This window comes from Gorilla gorilla, chromosome 17 (assembly GCF_029281585.2).
Source record: "Gorilla gorilla gorilla isolate KB3781 chromosome 17, NHGRI_mGorGor1-v2.1_pri, whole genome shotgun sequence".
Taxonomy (NCBI): domain Eukaryota; kingdom Metazoa; phylum Chordata; class Mammalia; order Primates; family Hominidae; genus Gorilla; species Gorilla gorilla.
In genome coordinates this window covers 47,683,062-47,705,966 of record NC_073241.2, presented here as the reverse complement: position 1 = coordinate 47,705,966, position 22,905 = coordinate 47,683,062, and the positions used below count along the sequence as shown (strand labels likewise).

The 22,905-nt window shown below is 35.9% G+C and overlaps 1 protein-coding gene and 1 pseudogene across 2 annotated transcripts in view; one reads left to right on the top strand and one right to left on the bottom strand.

Moving 5' to 3' along the window:
- The window catches only part of NDC80 (NDC80 kinetochore complex component), a 45,439-nt gene that overhangs the window by 10,252 nt on the left and 12,282 nt on the right, over window positions 1–22,905 (top strand). For both annotated transcript variants that reach the window (XM_004059126.5, XM_055368524.2), the window contains 7 exons: window positions 3,352–3,441; window positions 6,062–6,155; window positions 7,443–7,549; window positions 8,258–8,402; window positions 13,667–13,872; window positions 17,759–17,911; window positions 20,144–20,233. In XM_004059126.5, coding sequence (XP_004059174.1) covers window positions 3,352–3,441; window positions 6,062–6,155; window positions 7,443–7,549; window positions 8,258–8,402; window positions 13,667–13,872; window positions 17,759–17,911; window positions 20,144–20,233 — 885 coding nt within the window. The remainder of the gene's footprint in view (window positions 1–3,351; window positions 3,442–6,061; window positions 6,156–7,442; window positions 7,550–8,257; window positions 8,403–13,666; window positions 13,873–17,758; window positions 17,912–20,143; window positions 20,234–22,905) is intronic.
- LOC101154192 (KATNB1-like protein 1) lies at window positions 12,464–13,169 on the bottom strand (annotated as a pseudogene).

Here is a 22,905-nt window from a genome sequence, read left to right as displayed (position 1 = left end):
TCATGACCATACTAATTCCTGTCACTTTCTAATATATTTTATCTAGAAGATGAACATTCTTACTTCTTTTCACAATGTTAGCTATTGTCATATCCTCACTCTCTAAATTATTTTTTCAGATTTTAACAAAATCTTGTGATTTTGTTATTATTGACATAACATTGAATTCATGATATATAAGGAGAAATTTCCATCCTGTCAATATTTAATCTTGTCATATGGGAAAGTGTTAAATCTCATTTGTTCATCTTTTTTGTTCCTTCAGTAAGATTTTGTTTTTGTTTTTTCGTTCTATGGTGGTTTTTTGTTTGTTTGTTTGTTTGTTTTGTAACAGAGTCTTGCTTTGTTGCCCAGGCTGGAATGCAGTGGCATGATCTCAGCTCACTACAATCTCCACCTCCCAGGTTCAAGCAATTCTCATGCCTCAGCCTCCCAAGTAGCTAGGATTACAGGTGCCCACCACCACGCTGAGCTAATTTTTGTATTTTCAGTAGAGACAGCGTGTCACCATGTTGGCCAGGCTGATCTTGAACTCCTGACCTAAGGTGATCCACCTGCCTCAGCCTCCCAAAGTGCTGCGATTACAGGTGTGAGCCACCATACCTGGCCATGTAGTTTTCTTAATATCAAACAACATATTTTTTATCAATGCCATGTGTTTTGTTACTATGATGAACAGACTTTCTCTTTTTTTAATTCTATTTCCATGGTAATTATTACTAAAAGAGTTTTTTGTGTTTACTACCCTTATTGAATTGCTTTATTACAACTACTGTTCTCAGTTGATTTCTATTACTAACCACTGTTTTTAAATTAAATATTTTTCATTGTATCGTTTAGTATGATGTATTCAGTAGAAGATAATGTTTTGCACGTTGAAGTTTATTCACTTTTATCAAGAATGATCTTTGAAGGTTATCCTATGCTTTTGTAGGATGTATTGAGATTATTCTTGTTATCTTGACCTATTGATCTAATATGTTGATTTCCTAATGACCTCTATTTGTTCATTGTTTATTATTCATTTGTTATGCTCCTAAATTGTTTGTTCATGCTTTGTAAATAAACTTTGATTTCCTATCTCACTATGCCTCCCTCCTTGCACAGAACTTGGCACATAATCAGTCCTTATTACAATGTCTAAGTGATAACAATTTAGCTAAAGTTACTATGTCTTCTCTACTAAGGACCATAAATAGGAGGGTTGCATACACTTCAGGAGCGTCTTGTTAGCCTTTTGGTTAGTGATCAAAGTGGACTTGGACCTGACTTATCCCAGATCCCTCTGTGTCCTTTTCCTCCTCTGATGTTTCACAATATTAAGAAGTGGTGTTAGAGTGGAAAATGCCACCTTTCGATGAAAACATGATTCAAATCTATACTTTTTATATCTATAATTACAGGTTGAAACTATTTCAACCAGTCTTCCTAGTTCACAATTCTTCAGTCCTTTCAGTAGTCTTTTCTATAGCTCTTGGGGATCTGTACGTCTCTGTGTAAGATTCTCCTTGAATCTTGCAAAGTAGCAAGAGTTTTCATAAGGCCCTTAGCAAGGTAACAGAAACTGTCTTTACCCTGATGACAAGATATGAGATTCTGTTCCTTATCTTGGGTTCTGCCCTACATGTCTTTCAGACTTTATTAAATCTGTGTGTTGGCCAGGCGCAGTAGCTCATGCCTGTAATCCCAGCACTTTGGGAGGCCAAGGTGGGTGGATCACCTGAGGTCAGGAGTTCGACACCAGCCTGGCCAATATAGTGAAACCCCGTCTCTACCAAAAATGCAAAAATTAGGCATAGTGACAGGTAACTGTAATCCCAGCTACTCAGGAGGCTGAGGCAGGAGAATCGCTTGAACCCAGGAAGCGGAGGTCGCAGTGAGCCGAGATCTCAGCCACTGCACTCCAGCCTGGGCAACAGAGGGAGACTCCGTCTCAAAAAAAAAAAAAAAAAAGTCTGTCTGCCACCTGAGGCCTTGTCGAAAAAAGACAAGGTAGAAGACCCAGTTGTTAGAGCTCTTCTGCATCCGCCTTAGATAAACAAAGAATCTTCTGAATGCCTTTAGAATAGGAAAGGGGTAGCAGGGCAAACAACTCTAGGCTAAGGACATTGTCTCCCTGAGAAATCCTGTATGCGAAACCCCATTCTTCTTTTATGTACTCCTAACGCATAGTCCTTTTCTTAGAAGTTAGTATTCTTATACTTAGTGTTCATTATACTATTAGATACCTATTGATATCTTGGCCAGGTGCAGTGGCTTATGATGCCTGTTATTCCCTGCACTTTGGGAGGCCAAGGCGGGTGGATCACCTGAGGTGAGGAGTTCGAGACCAGCCTGGCCAACATGGTGAAACCCCGTCTCTACTGAAAATATAAAAATTAGCCAGGCATGGTGGCTCATGCCCGTAATCCCAGGTACTCCAGAGGGGGAGACAGGAGAATCACCTGAACCCAGGAGGCAGAGGTTGCAGTGAGCTGAGATTGCACCACTGCACTCCATCCTGGGTGACAAAGTGAGACTCCGTCTCAAAAAAAAAAAAAATACATATTTATATCTAGATGTCTCTATATCAAGATAATAGATATTAATAGATAATATATTTATATCTAGTATATCTGCATTTATATCTATATTTTTATATATTTATAGCAATTTCATTTAAATTTTCTATTTTTTCATGTTTTAAATGTTATATTTTTAAAAGAAGATATAAAAACAGGCATTCCAAAATGGAATTGCTATGCCTTAAAAACCTTTAACTATTTTCCTTTTGGCTTGTCAATTTTAACCATCTGAATGTTTTGCTATAATTTATGTTATCACTTGCAGTTTAAACTATTGTATTTCTAAAGATTTTCTATTGTAAAATTTCATCTAAAGTTCATATTGTACATACTGAAGGAGTTACTCGATTAACATTTGAGCACCAAAATTGAGCTCAAAGAGAAAAATTATTATTGGCTCACCTTTTATGTGGCAATTCTGTTTTGGATTCTTAGTTAAAGTTGCATTAAAATGTGTGTATTTGCACTCACTGGGTTAATAACAGCATAAAGGTCAACATTTTTCTCTGTAGAACAGAAGTAAATATAGAGTCCATCCTTTCTAGATCCTGAAGACTTTAGTTACTAAACAAAAGGGTTTTGAAATTATCGAAAGGATACCTGCAAATTGTTTTATTCGAAAGAAAGTCAAAAGTGTTAATGTTCAATATAATAACCTATCAAAAGAGACTTTTAGTTACACAATAATGTAAATGCTTCTAAAATTGACACTGAAAACAGAATTTGCCAAAAAATGAAAGTTGCATTTTTCAAATCAACTTGCTTTTCTTGCTTGTGTACTAATTAGATACATACTGCCATGAAAGAAAGCTCACCTTTATTTGATGATGGGCAGCCTTGGGGAGAAGAAACTGAAGATGGAATTATGCATAATAAGGTACCATGTATTATCATAAACTATAATAATGAATTGCCTTGATATTATTGTGTCGCTATTGGATTTAATACAGATGCCCCTCGACTTATGATAGAGTAATAAACCGACTATAAGGTGAAAATATCATGTCAAAAATGCATTTGATACACCTAACCTGCCAAACGTCATAGCTTGGCCTAGCCTACCTTAAACATTCTCAGAACAATTAAACTAGCTTACAGTTGGGCAAAATTAACGCAAAGCGTATTTTATAATAAAGTATTGAATAGCTCTTGTAATTTATTGAATACTATACTAACAGTGAAAAACAAAAAGGTTGTATGGATACTTGAAGGATGGTTTCTACTCCATTGCTTTTGCACCATCAGAAAGCTGAAAAATCTGAAGTCAAACCATCGTTAAGTCAGGGATTGTCTGTATATTCTTTTGTAGAGTTGTCTTTTTGCTTCCTGAAAACATTCTAAATTTGTTTTTTTTAATATTAATGAATCTCTTTGAATCACGTTATAATTTCTTAAAAATAACTAGGCACAAAAATTTGAAAATTTTAACTAAGTAAAAAATGGAAGGGGATTGGAATTAAATAATAACATGTTATATGTTGTAGATGTAATGTTTCTTTTCCTCCTTTATGTCGTGGAATGAAGATATCAGTATTGGCAACATTATTTTAATGTAATTCTTTGTCAACACAAAACATAATAGGTTAAGTCTTAAGATATTGCACGTGGATAGGTTGTTTATTTTGTTTTGACCTTTTTCATTAGACATATTGCCACTTAGCTCAGAGTCGCCACTTCCAAAAGTGGTTGAGATAAAGGAAACATTAAGATTATACATTAATATTTCCTAGCATACATAAAAAACTAGTCATCACATGGGCCACTTAGAAGAAAAACTATTCTCTGTTCTAATTCTAACCTTCATTCTTTGAAACTTTTGTCACAAAAGAAAAGTGGAAATAATTTCAGTCCCATCTTTTATGACTGCCTGGGATGTAGTTCAAAGATACATCAACTGACTAGTGTTGGCATCATTGCCTTTTTCTTTTTAACAAAAAATAAACATGCGCCTTTACTACTTCAACAATGATCCCAGTTGGAAAGCCTCCTAGAAAACCTTTGATCCCACCCTTGAGAAAATTATCCTCCCACATTGCAATATGTATATTGGGCTGCCTCTAATTACCCCTCAGTTTTCACCCGAGTACATTACAACATCTATTAAGTATTAAATGTCTTGCCGGACACAGTGGCTCACACCTGTAATTCTAGCACTTTGGGAGGCCGAGGTGGGCAGATTGCTTGAGCCCCAGAGTTCAAGAGCAGCCTAAGCAACATGGCGAAACCCCATCTCTGCAAAAAGTACAAAAATTAGAGGGGTGTGGTGGTGCGTGCCTGTGGTCCCAGCTACTTGGGAGGCTGAGGCTGCAGGATCACTTGAGCCCAGGAGGTCAAGGCTACAGTGAGCCAAGATCATGTCACTGTACTGCAGCCTGAGTGACAAAGTGAGACCCTATCTCAAAAAAAAACTGTTAAATGTCTTGACATCCATCCTAAAGGTTAAAAAATTATTCTTGCTCTCTGAGCTATTATAGCTATTATTTCAAATGACAATATATAGAGAAGCACATGGGAAACTATAAAGTACTCTTTGTAATTAAAGAAAGTTGTCAGAATATCTGGCTTCACAAGATTCCGATACTCAGCTTTGTGAGTCCACAAACTCGATATTTTTAAACCTATAAGATCAAAATTGACCAAGCTTAAGGAAACTGATTCAGTCTTAACCAAATTCACAGCAACTGATCTGAAGGAGAATGAAAATGTATTAATTTACCATCAGTGATACACCTTTCTAGTTACAGGAATACTCAGACTGCCTATTCAGGGTACTCACTTCAAGGTCACCTTAATAAGCAATGAATTAGCACAAAGGGAATTGGTTTGTCTTGAGGGATATTTACTTCATCTAAGGTATGGAAAATTCTGATCATCCATTCTTGCCTTCTCATAAAGTCTACATTCTTAGTGACCAAAACATCTCATGAATGCAAAATATAGTATTATTTTCTCTTGGATAAATGTTAAGAATTCTAGTATTGTACTGTTTAGATTGCTACTCATGATGCAATTCATTCTGAGCCTGAAGTTACAATGTAATTGTAGCCTTCATTAATTACATTTGGGTTTTTACAATTAGACCTTATCAATTCAGTTGGACTTAGATGATCAGCAGTTTATTTAAATTTTTCGTCAGGTGCTTTATTCCTAAAGATGATTAAGTTTGTGCATTTTATGTTGAATTACATTTATTAATAAGCTTCCCTGTTTGTTTGACCTTCTCAAAATTCTGAAGGTATGGCTGTTTTTAAATATTGCCTTTATCCAAATTTAAGTGTTATTTTATCCTCGTTATTCATATTTAGAAGTAGCAGACTAAATAAGTCCGTATAGCATAATTATATAGCCTAGGTTTTTGTCTCTTATTTATAGGTTCATCTGACTACTTAGTATTTCTGACTATTTTTTAAATTCAAATATAAATTTCCACCTAGAAAAGTGAAAGAGACCAAATAGAGAATCATGACTTTGTTTCTAAAATCTGCTTAACCCCATAGTTGTTTTTGGACTACACCATAAAATGCTATGAGAGTTTTATGAGTGGTGCCGACAGCTTTGATGAGATGAATGCAGAGCTGCAGTCAAAACTGAGTAAGTGTTCTCGTTCTTAGGGTGCTTGCTTTTGGTCATTTCACTCTGCTCATGGAGTGGTAATTTATTTACCATATCCAGTGTTCATATGAGCTACTTACTTTAAATGTATCTGGATGCCTACTGATTTTTATCTTTGTGGTTTCTTTGGTGGAGAGAAGTTAAGCAAAAAGAATACTAGTGTTGGAGCCAGACCTGAGGCATAACCTCTTACTGTCTGTGGCGCCTTAATAAAATACTTGACCTCCTGACAAAGTGTAGCAGCAGTAGATGACAGTATAATAAAGGCATAATATACCAAACATGCTACCAGAAGCATAGACAATAATTAGCAAATGCTATTCCTCTTGGGGGATAATATCCCTATGTTGTCCTTGCTTACTATTTGAGAAATTAAAGCACCAATTAGTCAAAAGACCTAAGGTCTCTTTCCAAATTTGTGGCAAAAAGTTAACAAGACATTATACTTCCAAATATGTAAGGAAAATCTTTTTTTTTTTTTTTTTACTCATTTACAACCTGGTGACATACAGTATTTACTAGATAACTCTAAAACATTCCAGAGGTATTATTTTACATTTTCATTCTTTCTATTGAAATAGTCTTGTATATAAAATGCCAAAATGGAAGGTAAAATAGATAAATGGAGGTGAAGCTATTCCTCCAAAGACAATGGAATCAATCACTTTGCCAGTATTATCACAAAAGCTGAAAGCATTCCCTTATAGTCCCCTGGGATTGTATCTTCCTGAAGAGTAACCAGGACAATTTCAGCTTGTTCACATGGGAAAAGGAGCAAAATAAATGGCTTTGTTTTAAGAGAGGAAAATTTAGAGTGATCTAAGCATCTAATGAGTAATTTGATATTTCTGTATATAATTAACCAAGCATAAAAACTGCATTCATTTATTCAAATAAATATTTTTTGTATACCTACTATGTGCCAGCCACCATTTAGGCACTGAGGATACAGTAATGAATAGGATAAAAACCTCTGCCCTTATGAGCTTACATTTTAGTAGACAGAAAGAGGAAAATAATGAAATGAGCAACTTTAAGTCAAATGGTGATAAGCGCTTTGGAGAAAAATCAAGCAGGACAAGGAGAGTCAAAGTACGGTGGAGTAATGGAAAGGGTTTGCTGTTTTACAAGGATGGGATGTACTTCACTAGTAGTGTTTTGGGCAGAGACCAGAAGGAAGTGAGGGAGGGAGTAATGGTGAAAACTTGGGAAAGAATGTTCTAGGCAGATTTGAGGTCTTAAAAAGCTTTTGGATTTTGTCTCCAGGGGATTTATTCAATGTGGATGCTTTTAAGCTGGAATCATTAGAAGCAAAAAACAGAGCATTGAATGAACAGATTGCAAGATTGGAACAAGAAAGAGAAAAAGAACCGGTTAGTAAACATGTTTACACACTTACTTGAGAGCTCTTTTAGACTTTTGGGTGTCCTTGGATATTAGCTGTCTTTATCAAAATTTTAAAAAATAGATTAACAAATTAAGCTTCTTAAAAGTTAAATTTTCACCTAGAAACTCCCAATGAAAACATGTTTGGTATCTGTGGAGCCTTGTTTTCCCTTGCGGTCTATCAGTCTTAGACTAATGGTGCTCTGAATATGATGAAAGATTCTTACCTACTTACATAAGATCAAAAGTACTTTTGAACAAAGGCCCCGTGTTATATACCTCTAGGGAGCATTAGTCACAAGAAGCCCTGAGTTTTGGAGGTAGTGCAAAAGGAATGGTTAATAAATGGGTTTATATAGTATATTGTATTCTGAGTTTTCTAAAAGCTAAATATTAATATCCAGATATCTAACTTTATTTTCTGCATTATTAGTGAAGCACTCAAACTGTTGTTGTAAAATACCAGATTTTAAATATTTGTGCTTTTTCAACCCTAGCAATTGTGGTGTTTTTTTTTTTTCTATTTCAAACTGACAGTGTAGTCCCCTTTTAGTTCTTTTGACTTCCTCCAAAAATGAAAGGAAAACTCAAATCTACCTTTCTCTAAAATAAATTTAAATAATATTGCTTTACTTTAAAATAAAATATGGAATGGTTATTAAGAATAACTAAAGTTATATTCTTTTCTCTTAAAGAATCGTCTAGAGTCGTTGAGAAAACTGAAGGCTTCCTTACAAGGAGATGTTCAAAAGTATCAGGCATACATGAGCAATTTGGAGTCTCATTCAGCCATTCTTGACCAGAAATTAAATGGTCTCAATGAGGAAATTGCTAGAGTAGGTAAGCAGAGCTAATACTAAAAGACTGGGATGCAAACCCGTGTGGGATTTGTCACATGTAAAAACAGCTTTGTTATCCATATCTTTTGTTGTTCTGTGGTACATGCTTAGAGCAGGCTACCAAGTTTTCAGTGTGTTTCGTATTTGTTTCCTAAGGCTGCTGTCACAAATGACCACAAGTTTGGATGGCTTAAAACAACAGAAATGTATTATCGCACAGTTCTAGAGGCTGTTCCAGCAGATCTGCATCCCTCCAAGGACTCAGGGAGGATCTATTCCTTGCCTCTTGCAGCTTTTAGTGGCTGGCAGCATTACTGGGCTATGTTCACATCACTCCGATCTCTGCCTCCTTCTTCACATTGCCTTCTCCTCTGTGTTTGTACTCTACTACCTGTGTGAAATATCTCCCTCTGCCTCTATCTTATAAGGACATTTGAGATGAGATTTAGGGCCCACCTGGATAATAATACAGGGCTATCTCTTCATCTCAAGATACTTAATCACATCTGCAAAGACCCTTTTCCCAAATAGGGTAATTTCACAGTTTCCAGAGATAGAACTTTATATATTTAGGTGGCCATTGTTCAACCTACTACTCCTTACATGTTTTCAAGCATTTGGCTTTTTGAAGCCAAGAAGGACCCAACCTAAGAAAACATGCTGCCTGAATATAGAAATATATAAAAATTCTATACAAATATATACTGTATTCCACTTTGTAATTAATAAGCCAGATAAACCAGATTCTTTTGTTTTTTTTGAGATGAAGTCTTGCTATTTTGCCCAGGCCAGTCTCAAACTCCTGGGTTCGAATAATCCTCCCACTTCAGCCTCCCACATAGCTGGGTCTATAATAGGTGGGCTCCACCATGCTTGGCTCTAATAAGCCAGATTCTTGATCTCTGCCTGCCTCAGTCTGCTATAACTGGCTATCCTCCATCACTACCGCCTAAGCAGCTCAGCAGCTGAAGCTGATTGAAAATCAAAATTAAAGCTGCAAGTACTACAGTTCTCAGGGAAAAAAGCAACCAAAGAAAGCTCTTTTATGTCTTATGTCTTGTAAGCTTACTTTCATAAACACAGCAATCTTAATCATAAAATTCTGTAAAACACTATGGCACATGCAATTGCTTGATTCTTCTGCAGTGCCTGAAGGAGAGTGAAGAAAGGTATCTACAAGTCACAGAGCCACTGGGCTGTACTTTTAAAAATAAATTTATTGACAACTATACTATTTTCCCAGGACTTTGCCTACTTCTGTTTGTTTCTTTTGGGATTTTGCTGGCTGTGTCTGTCCCACGTGGGAGTTGTATACATGGCCCTTAGGATATTTGATTTAACTCTTAGTCTATGGAGTATTGATTGTCAACTCAAGACTAGTAATTACCAGGGTTATTTGCTGAATCTGTTTTTTTTTTTTCCAAATAACTCTGATTTATATATATATATATTGGATTTGCTCTAAACCAACTCTTTAAATATATTAACTACTTTACACTTGGCCCCTAATCAATGTCCTTTGTTTATTCTCCATGATGACAGAGAAGCTTGGACTAAATTATTATTATAACAATTTTTATAATGCAATTAAGCAATACTTTTTTTTTTTTTTTTTTTGAGATGTAGTCTTGCTGTGTCACCCAGGCTGGAGTGCAGTGGCACCATCTCCGCTCACTGCAACCTCCGCCTCCCGGGTTCAAATAATTCTTCTGCTTCAGCCTCCTGAGTAGCTGGGATTACAGGTGCACGCCACCATGCCCGGCTACTTTTTTGTATTTTTAGTAGAGACAGGGTTTCACCATGCTGGCCAGGCTGGTCTCAAACTCCTGACCTCGTGATCCACCTACCTCGGCCTCCCAAAGTGCTGGGATTGCAGGCGTGAGCCACAGCACCCGGCCTTTAATCAATACTTTCTAATGCTAATACTTTATCTTTCTTGTCAGCGTACGATCAAGAGAATTGTCATACATCCTTCTTGTTCTTGTGAGAACTTTTTCTGATAGCTGCAAACTCAGTAGGTGAGAGAGAAATACTTAATCATTTGCCATTCCAGAGTGATTTAGTTTGAGACATTAATTTTATAACTGTTAATCTAAGATGTTTTTATTCTATGAGTGTTTGAACTTTCTTGATTATGTAAAGCCATTCATGGCATGAGTGGATGAGACATATTTAAATTTTATTTTGTTTTTGCTTTATTTTGTTTTTTTTTTGAGAGACAGAGTGTCACTCTGTCGCCCAGGCTGGGGTAGAGTGGCTCAATCTTGGCTCACTGCAACCCCCGCCTCCTGGGTTCAAGCAAGTCTCCTCCCTCAGTTTCCCAAGTAGCTGGGACTACAGGCGTGCACCACCATGCCCAGCTAATTTTCATTTTTTTTAGTAGAGACAGGGTTTCACTATATGTTGGCCAAGCTGGTCTCAAACTCCTGACCTCAGGTGATCCACCCGCCTCAGCCTCCCAAAGTGCTGGGGTTACAGGCATGAGCCACCACGCCCAGCCATAAATTTTATAGATATTATATGTTGTGGATTTTTTGTGCAGATGCCTGTGATAAATGCATAAAGTTTTACTTTATCTAACCATGAATTTGCTTGAAGTTCACTGTGTTGCAAATAGGTTGTAACAAACCAAGATACCAAAATACCAATCCTCTCCACCCTCAGGATGACTCTCTTGACCCCTTAGTCATCCTCATCCTTTCGTCCCAGCCTGCTATAAAAATGCTAATCATGTTCTATATAGGCCATGAGTCACAGAAGGTTGGAAAACACTATTGGTAAACAGAGAAAGCAAAAACCTGACCAGTTTGGTATGGTTATCACTGAAAATGTTAGTAAAATATGAATAAACTCTGGTGTGTGTGTGTGTGTGTGTGTGTGTGTGCATGTGTGTGTGTGTCTTTTTTTTTTTTTTTTTTTTTTTGAGTCGGAATCTTACTCTGTCACCCAGCCTGGAGTGCAATGGCACAATCTCAGTTCACTGCAACTTCTGTCTCCTGGGTTCAAGCGATTTTCCTGCCTCAGCCTCCCGAGTAGCTGGGACCACAGATGTGTGCCACCACGCCTGGCTAATTTTGTATTTTTAGTATAGACAGGGTTTCACCATGTTGGCCAGACTGGTCTCGAACTCCTGACCTCAGGTGATCCACCCGCCTCGGCCATAATCAGTCTTATCTGATTTTTTCACATAGTATAAATTATATTCTTATGCAGGACTGCGTTAAGATCCAGTAGCTCTTAAACAATGTTACCAAATAACCACATATCCCAAAGGCAGACAGTCTTCACAGTGTACTTTTACCTCATTGAAGTTGAAGCTGTTCCTTTACAATATTTTTCCACTTCCATGTGAAGTAGACTGTTAAGATTTCATTAGGGGTTTAATTATGTGTCCTTTTAAAGAAAAAATGGTTTTGACCATTCTTCCACAATTCACAGTTCTCAGACAATAACTTTTTTTGTAAATCATATAGTCCAACTATGTTTTGAATAACCAGATGCTCTTTAGTAGACGAAATCTCTCAATGCAACTGTAATAAATAAGCATCTGTATCCTGATTCTTATTTATGGCATCTCATCATATACCAGTATATCCTGAAACCAAAGTAAGATGATTTTCCTGTGGATTTCCTACAATCCACTTATTTGTTTTAAAACAGAATATTTCTGTCATTTATAATTTCTGTTTGGATGATAATTCTGACCACCACCTTTTTATGACTGCTTGAAGCTAGTTTATTTTATTTTATTTTACTTTATTTTATTTTATTTTCCCAAGACAGAGTCTCACTCTGTCTCCCAGGCTGGCGTGCAGTGGCGCGATCTCGGCTCACAGCAGCCTCCGCCTCCCAGATTCAAGTGATTCACGTGCCTCAGCCACCCGAGTAGCTGGGATTACAGGCATGCGCCACCACGCCCAGCTAATTTAATAGAGACAGGGTTTTGCCATGTTGGCCAGGCTGGTCTCGAACTCCTGACCTCAGGTGATCTGCCTGCCTCTGGACTTCCCAAAGCGCTGGGATTACAGGCGTGAGCCACCGCACCTGGCCATTGAAGCCAATTTAATCAACTATTACATACTCTTCAAATTTGCTTTAAAGCAGTCACTTTACTAGAAGTAACAAGTATACTGGCTTTCTTCTGTAAACTGTTGGTAACCACAAGAAGGCAATCTACCACAGCTCCAAGCTCTTCTATCCTCACCAAATAAGCTACGAGTTCACTTATAGTTCTCTTAAAAGTTAAAGCTACATTTAATGAGCTTTTTCAGAAAAAAATCAACAGTTTTCCCGCTGAACAAAATTTTGGCCATTGTTTCATGGTCCTGAGAAACCTTAGAAAAAAACCCACTATATTGTGATGATGGGTTTTCTGTTTGGGAAGAACCAGAATCACTGGAATTAACCAAATATGTGTGACTCAACTGTCATGCTTAATTTTTCAGGCAGGTAGCGTGCACAAGTCAGTTCATTTTCTTATTTGCCATGGCACAATCCCCACTTCTAGGCAACTGTTTTTTCTGTAACAAGAATTTAGAAAGGGATGATTAACTTTCTGAAATAGACTGCCTTATGTGGTTTAATCTGGGCCTTTCACACCTTGTCCAACTGTTCTGTTTATGTAAGCAGCCAACTGTTTTGGAGACTTCTTAACCTTCTTCATGTTTTATTAGTGAAATTAGAGATCCTTTTTCTAGGAAGGTCAATGGAGTGATCCCCGATATTACAAAAGTTCCATTTTTTTCACATTGTGAGTTTCAAATGTCATATTCTCTTAAATATTGGCACCTTGGGGTATCATGGAGCCTCAGCCTAGAATGTCCCTTGGCCCCATGCAGGGCCATTCAAATGTGGATGCATGCATGAACCCAGGATTCTTAATGGCAGTCATTATTTATGAAGCCACATTTTTTTTTCATGTAGTACTTTTTGAAAACCATTGCAAGCTAATAGGGAAATAAGTTTCTTAACATAAAACTTTAATTGTCCTATCTTCCAGAATGTTATAAACAAAGTAAGATCAAAAAGAATTATCTCAAAAAATGAGAATATACATATATATGTATATATATGACTTTGAAATTTATATATATATATATGAGACTTGGAAATTTTTATATATATAAACTATAAAAACATATATAATATATATACACACATATATATGACTTGGAAATTTAGATATCTTAGCTCTATTACATGATGGCATCTGTTTCTTTGTAGGAATTGAAGATACATTAAAAATTTGGTTTTTTTCCAACACAGAACTAGAATGTGAAACAATAAAACAGGAGAACACTCGACTACAGAATATCATTGACAACCAGAAGTACTCAGTTGCAGACATTGAGCGAATAAATCATGAAAGAAATGAATTGCAGCAGACTATTAATAAATTAACCAAGGACCTGGAAGCTGAGCAACAGAAGTTGTGGAATGAGGAGTTAAAATATGCCAGAGGCAAAGAAGCGGTATGTCATACCATTTCCAGAGCGGCAACTCATCATAGCTGACCTTTCTAAAGGTCTGTCCCAATTAAGAAGAAGTCAGTGGGTAGAGTAAATTGGCTTAAGAGGTGAAACATTAGCATTGACATTTTAATGAAACACTCATCCCTTTATGTCAATTCAGTAACATCCCAATTTCTCTCAAATTTAAGATAAGTTATATTTCATAACCCAACGAAAAAGTAAACAAAAAAGTCTCTAAAACTATGAAAATAATGTTCATAGGTCCCACTCCTTTTACTCTGTAGAAGAGGAAATGAGTCCTTCATTCACCTATTCACTACTTAAACATTAAGATTGAACATCTGTTCTGTGTCACTTATGCTAGGCATAGAGGAAATAAAGATAAAACATTGGCTTTCCCCTCAAAAACTTCCAACTGAGTTTGCATTTACTCCCATGAAATGAGACCTCTAATAAATGTTTGGTGTACAGGGTACTGAGGAAACATATAGTATACCTAGCCCAAATTTAGTGTACATGGTGTGGGGAGATGGCTAAGAGGTTTTTAGAAGAGAATTTCTTAAAGAGGGAACAACTGAACTGAATTGGGAAGTATAGGGAAGGGTTAGCATGGCACAGGTAGGGGATTTGCCAAAGAATTATGTATTGGAAAGTTCAGAGATAAAACAGTCTGATGTGTAAGTTTTTCATATAGCTGTAGCTTAATAGCAAGTGGGGCCCTCAGAAATAACGCCACATATCTACAACTATCTGATCTTTGACAAACCTGAGAAAAACAAGCAATGGGGAAAGGATTCCCTATTTAATAAATGGTGCTGGGAAAACTGGCTAGCCATATGTAGAAAGCTGATACTGGATCCCTTCCTTACACCTTATACAAAAATTAATTCAAGATGGATTAAAGACTTAAATGTTAGACCTAAAACCATAAAAACCCTAGAAGAAAACCTAGGTATTACCATTCAGGACATAGGCATGGGCAAGGACTTCATGTCTAAAACACCAAAAGCAATGGCAACAAAAGACAAAATTGACAAATGGGATCTAATTAAACTAAAGAGCTTCTGCACAGCAAAAGAAACTACCATCAGAGTGAACAGGCAGCCTACAAAATGGGAGAAAATTTTCGCAACCTACTCATCTGACAAAGGGCTAATATCCAGAATCTACAGTGAACTCACAAATTTACAAGAAAAAAACAAACAACCCCATCAAAAAGTGGGCGAAGGACATGAGCAGACACTTCTCAAAAGAAGACATTTATGCAGCCAAAAAACACATGAAAAAATGCTCACCATCACTGGCCATCAGAGAAATGCAAATCAAAACCACAATGAGATACCATCTCACACCAGTTAGAATGACAATCATTAAAAAGTCAGGAAACAACAGGTGCTGGAGAGGATGTGGAGAAATAGGAACACTTTGACACTCTTGGTGGGACTGTAAACTAGTTCAACCATTGTGGAAGTCAGTGTGGCGATTCCTCAGGGATCTAGAACTAGAAATACCATTTGACCCAGCCATCCCATTACTGGGTATATACCCAAAGGATTATAAATCATGCTGCTATAAAGACCCATGCACACGTATGTTTATTGTGGCACTATTCACGATAGCAAAGACTTGGAACCAACCCAAATGTCCAACAATGATAGACTGGATTAAGAAAATGTGGCACATATACACCATGGAATACTATGCCGCCGTAAAAAATGATGAGTTCATGTCCTTTGTAGGGACATGGATGAAATTGGAAATCATCATTCTCAGTAAACTATTGCAAGGACAAAAAACCAAACACCACATATTCTCACTCATAGGTGGGAATTGAACAATGAGAACACATGGACACAGGAAGGGGAACATCACACTCTGGGGACTGTTGTGGGATGGGGGAGAGGGGAGGGATAGCATTAGGATATATACCTAATGCTAAATGACGAGTTAATGGGTGCAGCACACCAGCATGGCACATGTATACATATGTAACTAACCTGCACATTGTGCATATGTACCCTAAAACTTAAAGTATAATAATAATAAAAAATAAATAAATAAGTAAATAAAATAAAATAAAATAGCAAGTGGGACAGAGCAAGAGATGAGACTCAAGAGATAAGCATAGACCAGAGGATGAAGACTCTTTTCTTGTTTAGAAGTTTGGACTTTATCCAGAAAGCCCTAAGAAGGCCCTAACATTTTTAAACAGGTGTGGTTACATCTCAGAAAGATCTTATTTCTGATAAGGTGAAAATCTGTGGCAGCAATCTAATAAGAAATTACTATCATTCTCTAAAAGATAGTAAGGATTCGGTCTGGGTGCAGTGGCACACGCCTGTAATCCCAGCACTTTGGGAGGCCAAGGCAGGTGGATCATCATCATCATCATACGACTTCGAGACCAGCCTGGCCAACATGGTGAAACCCCGTCTTTACTAAAAATACAAAAAGAAGCCAGGTGTGGTGGCACCTGCCTGTAATCCCAGCTACTTGGGAGGCTGAGGCAGGAGAATCGCTTGAACCCGGAGGCGGAAGTTGCAGTGAGCCAAGATCGCACTATTGCACTCCAGCCTGGGCAAAAATAGCAAAACTCTGTCTAAAAAAAATAAAAAAGTTAAAGACAGTAAGGATTCAAAGAAGTAGGTAGATTCTGACAACTTAGAGGTAGAGCGAATGAAACTTGATGAAAGAGGGAGGAAGTGGTTGCCCTGTCTGGCTTGGGTAATTGGGCAGGTGCCACTCACTCAGGGAGAGAAGAGAAGGAAGAAGTTGTGAGACAGGAATGGAGATGGATGTGTTATATCCACGTCCAAGTGAAAATAGGTAATAGGCTGTTATATATATGGGTCTGGACCTCGGCATGAGAGAAGCCAATTATTCAACTTAATTTCAATGTTATGGGTAATACATTACCAATTTAGCCAACATTTAATGTATAAGTAATAAGCCCAAAATTTAATGTATAAGTAATATTGCTTTTGAGATCTAATGCATTTTTGGAAATTGCAAATTGGTTAAGCAAGTTCCAACGTGTGCTCTTACCATTGCATTCCTTCACTCAAATTGATTTTTATGGATGGGTAATAACAATGAGAAACGAAGTATGCGTTTAATGGAGGAAGCAGATTAAAAACAAGTTGTCTAGACTCTGCAAATTCATTTATTCAATCTAACATTAAGTATCTACTATATGCCGAGCACTGTTCTAGGTGCTGAGGATAGAGCTGTTTTCATGGAACTTATATTCAGAAAGTGGAGATGAACAAATATATGTCAGGTAGTGATGATGGCTATGAAGAAAAATAAAACAAAATAAGCATTTAGAAGAATTAGGGGGCTATATTAGGGGAAAGCCTTTCTGATGACCTTATTTGAACAGAGCCCTGAAGGAAGAAGGAAGGAGAGCAGGAAATGTGAAATATATTACTAAAATATTTTTATCAATACAGTTAAAATAACATTTTCAGACATAAATGATTATATTCTACTTATTTTGGATACATGAAATGTTTTAATTTGTACATTGACAAAACTAAGATTGGTTTGTTTTACGTGTTTCATAATTTCTTTATCTGGCACTTCAAAAAGTAAATTTTAGTTAATACCTAAATATGGACTCTTATTCCAAGCTGTCAGATAAATGGAAGATAGTAGTACATTACACACCAATTGATAGTCTTAATTATTCTGTAAATTTAAGTGTTACTAAAACCTTATCTTCTTTGTATATTTTAAAACTGCTACTCTTACTGCTAAAGATTACTGAATTAGTAAACTACTAAAAATAAGTGTGATATGTTTTGTATAAAATTGCAGAAATGTCAATTGAAAAAAACATGGAATGGGGCTGCTTTAACATTTCTTATGTGTTCTGTTCTTACAGATTGAAACACAATTAGCAGAGTATCACAAATTGGCTAGAAAATTAAAACTTATTCCTAAAGGTGCTGAGAATTCCAAAGGTTATGACTTTGAAATTAAGTTTAATCCTGAGGCTGGTGCCAACTGCCTTGTCAAATACAGGGCTCAAGTTTATGTAAGTAATCATGACTACTTTTAAGATTTTTTAATTCTATGATTGGTATCTCTAAGAGTTTGAACTTTGGCATGTTCATAACCCAGTACTAAACAAAGGAATAAAACACTGAAACTGTATCTTCTTTCTTCTTGGTCGTAGAAATCTTCTATCCAGTAAAAAAAATTGATTACATATAAAATAGATGCCAGTACTATAAAGACAAAGAGGGCCTAACCCTTACTGTCAAGTTGCTAATGATCCCCCCAGAGGAGAAAGACATAAATAAATGCTATATATGTGCTTAATTAGAAGTCTTTACAAGTTATAGTGAAAAGATCAGTTCTTCCCATGTAGCAAAAAAGACTCTGGAGATGGTAACCGTGGAATGAAATCTTGAAAGATGAGACATATATGGGAAGGGTCTGTAGAAAGAATTCCAGGCACAAGGGCACACATGAAGGCATAAAATGTATTAGAGTACTAAGAACACTGGTAATCAACAAGGAGAAATTGGTGCCTAATTTTAAAATATGGCCAAGGAAGTAATTTTGGGAAGAAAATTTTTAAATAGCTCTATTGTAACTTGTCAGTTATTTATAGATTTTAGTATTTGAGTTGCCCCTAAAAATGCCAATTTTCAAAATACTTCAGTTTTGAATAGGAGAATGTTTATTAAAGTCAAAAGCTATACATTTTTCCCTTGAGAATTATTCATTTAACAAGTATTTATTGAGTGCATAGTGTGTTCCAGACCAGCTACGTATTAGAGATAAAATATCAAGAAACATACATCCCTACTTTACCAGAGATAACAGTTTGTGAGTGGACAGACATTGATTAAATCAAGCTATAGTCATTTTCAATAGAAAAAATACATCCAGTAAACATTTAGTCTATTACTAATCTATCTATAGATAGGCAGGCAGAGTTTGCTCACCACTGTTTTGAGTAGTTTGACATGGCTGGTGCGAGAAAATAATTACATGAATCACATTCTTGTAGAAAAGATTACACAATGCAAAAAGAAGAAAGAATATGCTGAAGGAGAAATTTTGATTTCATCTCTAGAAATAGTTTTACATAATAATAGAACAATAAAATAGAATCAATAAGGTACAAAGCCAAGTGTTGTAAGTAGTACTTGGTGAAAAGTTCTTTAAGAGATTTGAGAGGCCGGGCAAGGTGGCTCAGGCCTGTAATCCCAGCACTTTGGGAGGCCTAAGTGGGCAGATCACGAGGTCAGGAGTTCGAGAGCAGCCTGGCCAATATGGTGAAACCCCATCTCTACTAAAAATACAAAAACTAGCCGGGCGTGGTGGTGCACACCTGTAGTCCCAGCTACTTGGGAGGCTGAGGCAGAGGAATCACTTGAACCCGGAGGCAGAGGTTGCAGTGAGCCAGGATCACGCCACTGCACTCTAGCCTGGGCAACAGAGTGAGATTCCATCTCAAAAAAAAAAAAAAAACAGAGAGAGAGAGAGAGAGATTGAAGAGGCCATTGCATCTTTTGCAAGGAGCAGGCCAAAATTAAAACTCAGCAATAACTTCAAAAGACCTACTTAAAACATAATGGCATATGGGATTTTATTTCAGCATAATGAAATGTTTTGGAACTAGAGGTGATGGTTACTGTATTAAATGCCACTGAATTACACACTATAATTTTATGTTAAACTTTTTGTTTATTTTATGTTGTATGTTTAATTTTATGTTAACGTCATTTTAACCTAAGTATTTCAGTTTAACCATTTTAAAGTGTGAATTTCACCTCAATTTAGAAAAATGACAAGCAATGAAGTGCTGTGTTAAAGTCAGTAGAACAGAATAAACATAAGAAATACAGGCAGAGAATCCTAAGACTAAACAGTTGAAAAGGATTAAGAGAAATTGATACTTCTGGATAACATAGCATAAAAATACAACCTACATATGAATTGTTTTCAAAAAAAATACTGCAGCAAACTAAGTGTACTTGTAAAATGTTTAAATAATAACAATGAATTTCCAGGATAGATGAGCAAATCTTGAATTTTGCAAATATTCAAAACCAAAAGCAGGTTATAGTCTACACTTACAGAAATTTGATTAAAAACTAGTTTTGTTTCTGTTTGACAGTATATTAGATTTAAAATGTTATAACTTCAGTTTTTCTCCAAAAGTGACTCCTCCTATCACAGTGTGTAGATGCTTCAGGAGGGATATTTTGTAATTAAATGTTATATGTCACCCACATTCCTATGTATTTTATAGGTTCCTCTTAAGGAACTCCTGAATGAAACTGAAGAAGAAATTAATAAAGCCCTAAATAAAAAAATGGGTTTGGAGGATACTTTAGAACAAGTAAGTAATAAAACATAAAAAGTCATAAAAAGCAAAAATTAGATTTTAAAACCTAAAATTAAATGTTATTTGTGGTTTCTGATTGCTAAGGAATTAATTTTTTAACAAAACTATGAAAAAATGAGAATTGGGTATGCCCTCAACAGAAATATTTGAAGTAACTTATTAAGACATTTAAACATCCTAGCCTTCACATATCACATATGATGAAGCGAGATGAAACTAAGTAAATTTTCCTTTTTTTAATAGAGAAGTGCCTCTAACTTGAGATAATTTAATATTTTTATACTAAAAGAGGCTTCAGGTGGCTACCTTGAAAGTAGGCAAGTATAATTACGGCGTTAGAAGCTAATTAGCTGTGATAGATTAAGAGGTTTCTTTTTACCAAGTTTTTGGATTCTAGATCATGGAATTTCAGGAGAACTCAAATTCCTTTCGAAGTCTATTTCCAAAAGTGAATTTCAGGTAGTCTCTGCTTCTGAGATCCTTAATATCACCTATATCCCTGAAAAGGAAAATTCTATTATTGTATTTAGTAACCTTTAAAGTAAACATTGTTAGTTAAGAAAAGTTAAGCTACTTCTCAAATGCACACACAAAGGATTTCATTTATAGGACACCAAGCAGTTAAAGGAAACCGCTTGTTAATTCAGCTCTTCAGGAACTACTGTGATCTGGCTAATAGATTTCAAGATATAAAATGAAATTATATGTTTTCTCAGAAGAGAAGCTTGTTTATTTTTTCTCAATCTGGAAACAAAACCTATGGCATTTCACAAATAATTATGCTAGTAACCCACAGAAAGACATTTTTCCAATATTAATAAATTCTATCAAGACTTACTTTGTATTAGAATTTTTACATTCTCAGAAAAATAGAAAAATTTGTAACATTAGATAAGTGAAGAGTTTGATCACATACTATTATTGCTGTAATTCGCGGTTTCTAAAATATCTATGGAGAAAAGATGAGGAATTTGCTCCCTGGGACTGCTCCCTGGGAATGATGATTATTTGCAGTGAAGTCTTCTTCCTTTAGCCTGCTTCATTTTGATTTCTGTTTTTTGCTGGAATGGGTACTAAAACCTGGAGATTCTCAAAAGGTATGAATTCCAAACAACAGGAACTTCATATCTAAAACATCTTTTAGACTGTCTTGAACTTTTTAAAGGCTATAGATGGGGGAAAGTTATAAAATGCCTACTATAGACTAGGACCCATGTTAGTGTCCTAGAGATAAATACATCCTTCAGGCACTCCCATATAGAGAAAAAGGCTGACATAGGTACAGTTATGCTCATCAGATTTTTAGGTTTACAAAACCCTTTGGGCTACAGGAAAACATGGCTTAGAGGGGATGCAACTGAAAATGTTAGGAGACTTAAACCAATGTATAGTAGAACTAGAGGGAAGGAAACAGGTTTAGGAAATGTTAAGGAGGTAGAACCCAAGGATTTCATGGGTGAATGTGCAAGCTTGAGGAGAAAGAAGTATCAACATGACTTCCATATTTTTGATGTGGGCAACTGAGTGAATCATAGTGCTATTAACCTAAAGGAGGAAAACTTAAAGTAGGGTGTGGTGAGATGTTGAGCTTGCTGTCTGTAGGATATCCAGGAGGAAGCAGAAGCTATAGATTCAGAGTGTAAGAAGGAGATCAGGGCTGAAAATACAGATTTGAGGGTCATTAGAGCGTATGTAATAGTTGAAGCCATATATGTGGATGAATGTGGAGGGGAAAGTGGCAGAGGATTGAATCCTAAAGAGTAACAACATTTAAGGGACCGGCAAAGGAAGGAGATTCTGGGAAAAACTCGTAGAAAAAGTGGACAAAATTAGTTGGACAACAACAGAAGAGAATATGTTTATATATATATATATATATATATATATATATATGTAATATATATAAGCCAAAGTAGGGAAAACTTTTCAAGAAGGGAGAGATCAGTAATGTCATACAGAGACTAACAACTAAAATTGTTTTTCCTATTGGACAAGTAGTTTAAGTTAAGATGGGATGGGGTAAAATGCAACTGGAAATAATAAAGTTTATAAAGAAATTAATAAATTAGAGTAACAAAACATTTAACCTGAAAAGTATTTTAAAATAATTGCCAAAACCATTTAAGAAAAAGCAGGAAAATATAAAATGAGAAATAGTTTATAGAGATGGTGGAAATTTATTTGAATTATGAAGTAATATAGTATGAACAGAAATTTATGTTTAAAATTTTTTGATGAAATGGATTGTAACCTGAACAATAGAAATCCCAAAAAAGTCAAAATATGTAAGTAACCAGAAACCAAAGTGAAAAAGAGAATTTGCTCTTCAAAAGATTCCAATAATGGATAATTTCATAGGTCACTGTTTTCAAATACTGAAGACTGGATGATTTCTGTGACGTGTAAATTATCACAGAGCATAAAGAGACCTAATTCATTTATAAGGCTAATGTAGGCCTCATACCACAACATGACAAAGATATTACAAAAAGAAGAAATTAAGCTAATCACACTTATGAATATGAATGTAAATAAAGGTTAAAGTTAAATATTTGAAACTGAAATTTATGCAGCAAATAAATATTTTTTGAGTGCTTATGTGCCTAGTACTGTAATAGATGGTGATACTAGTACAGTGCAGCATCTGCCTTTGTGAACTTCATTTT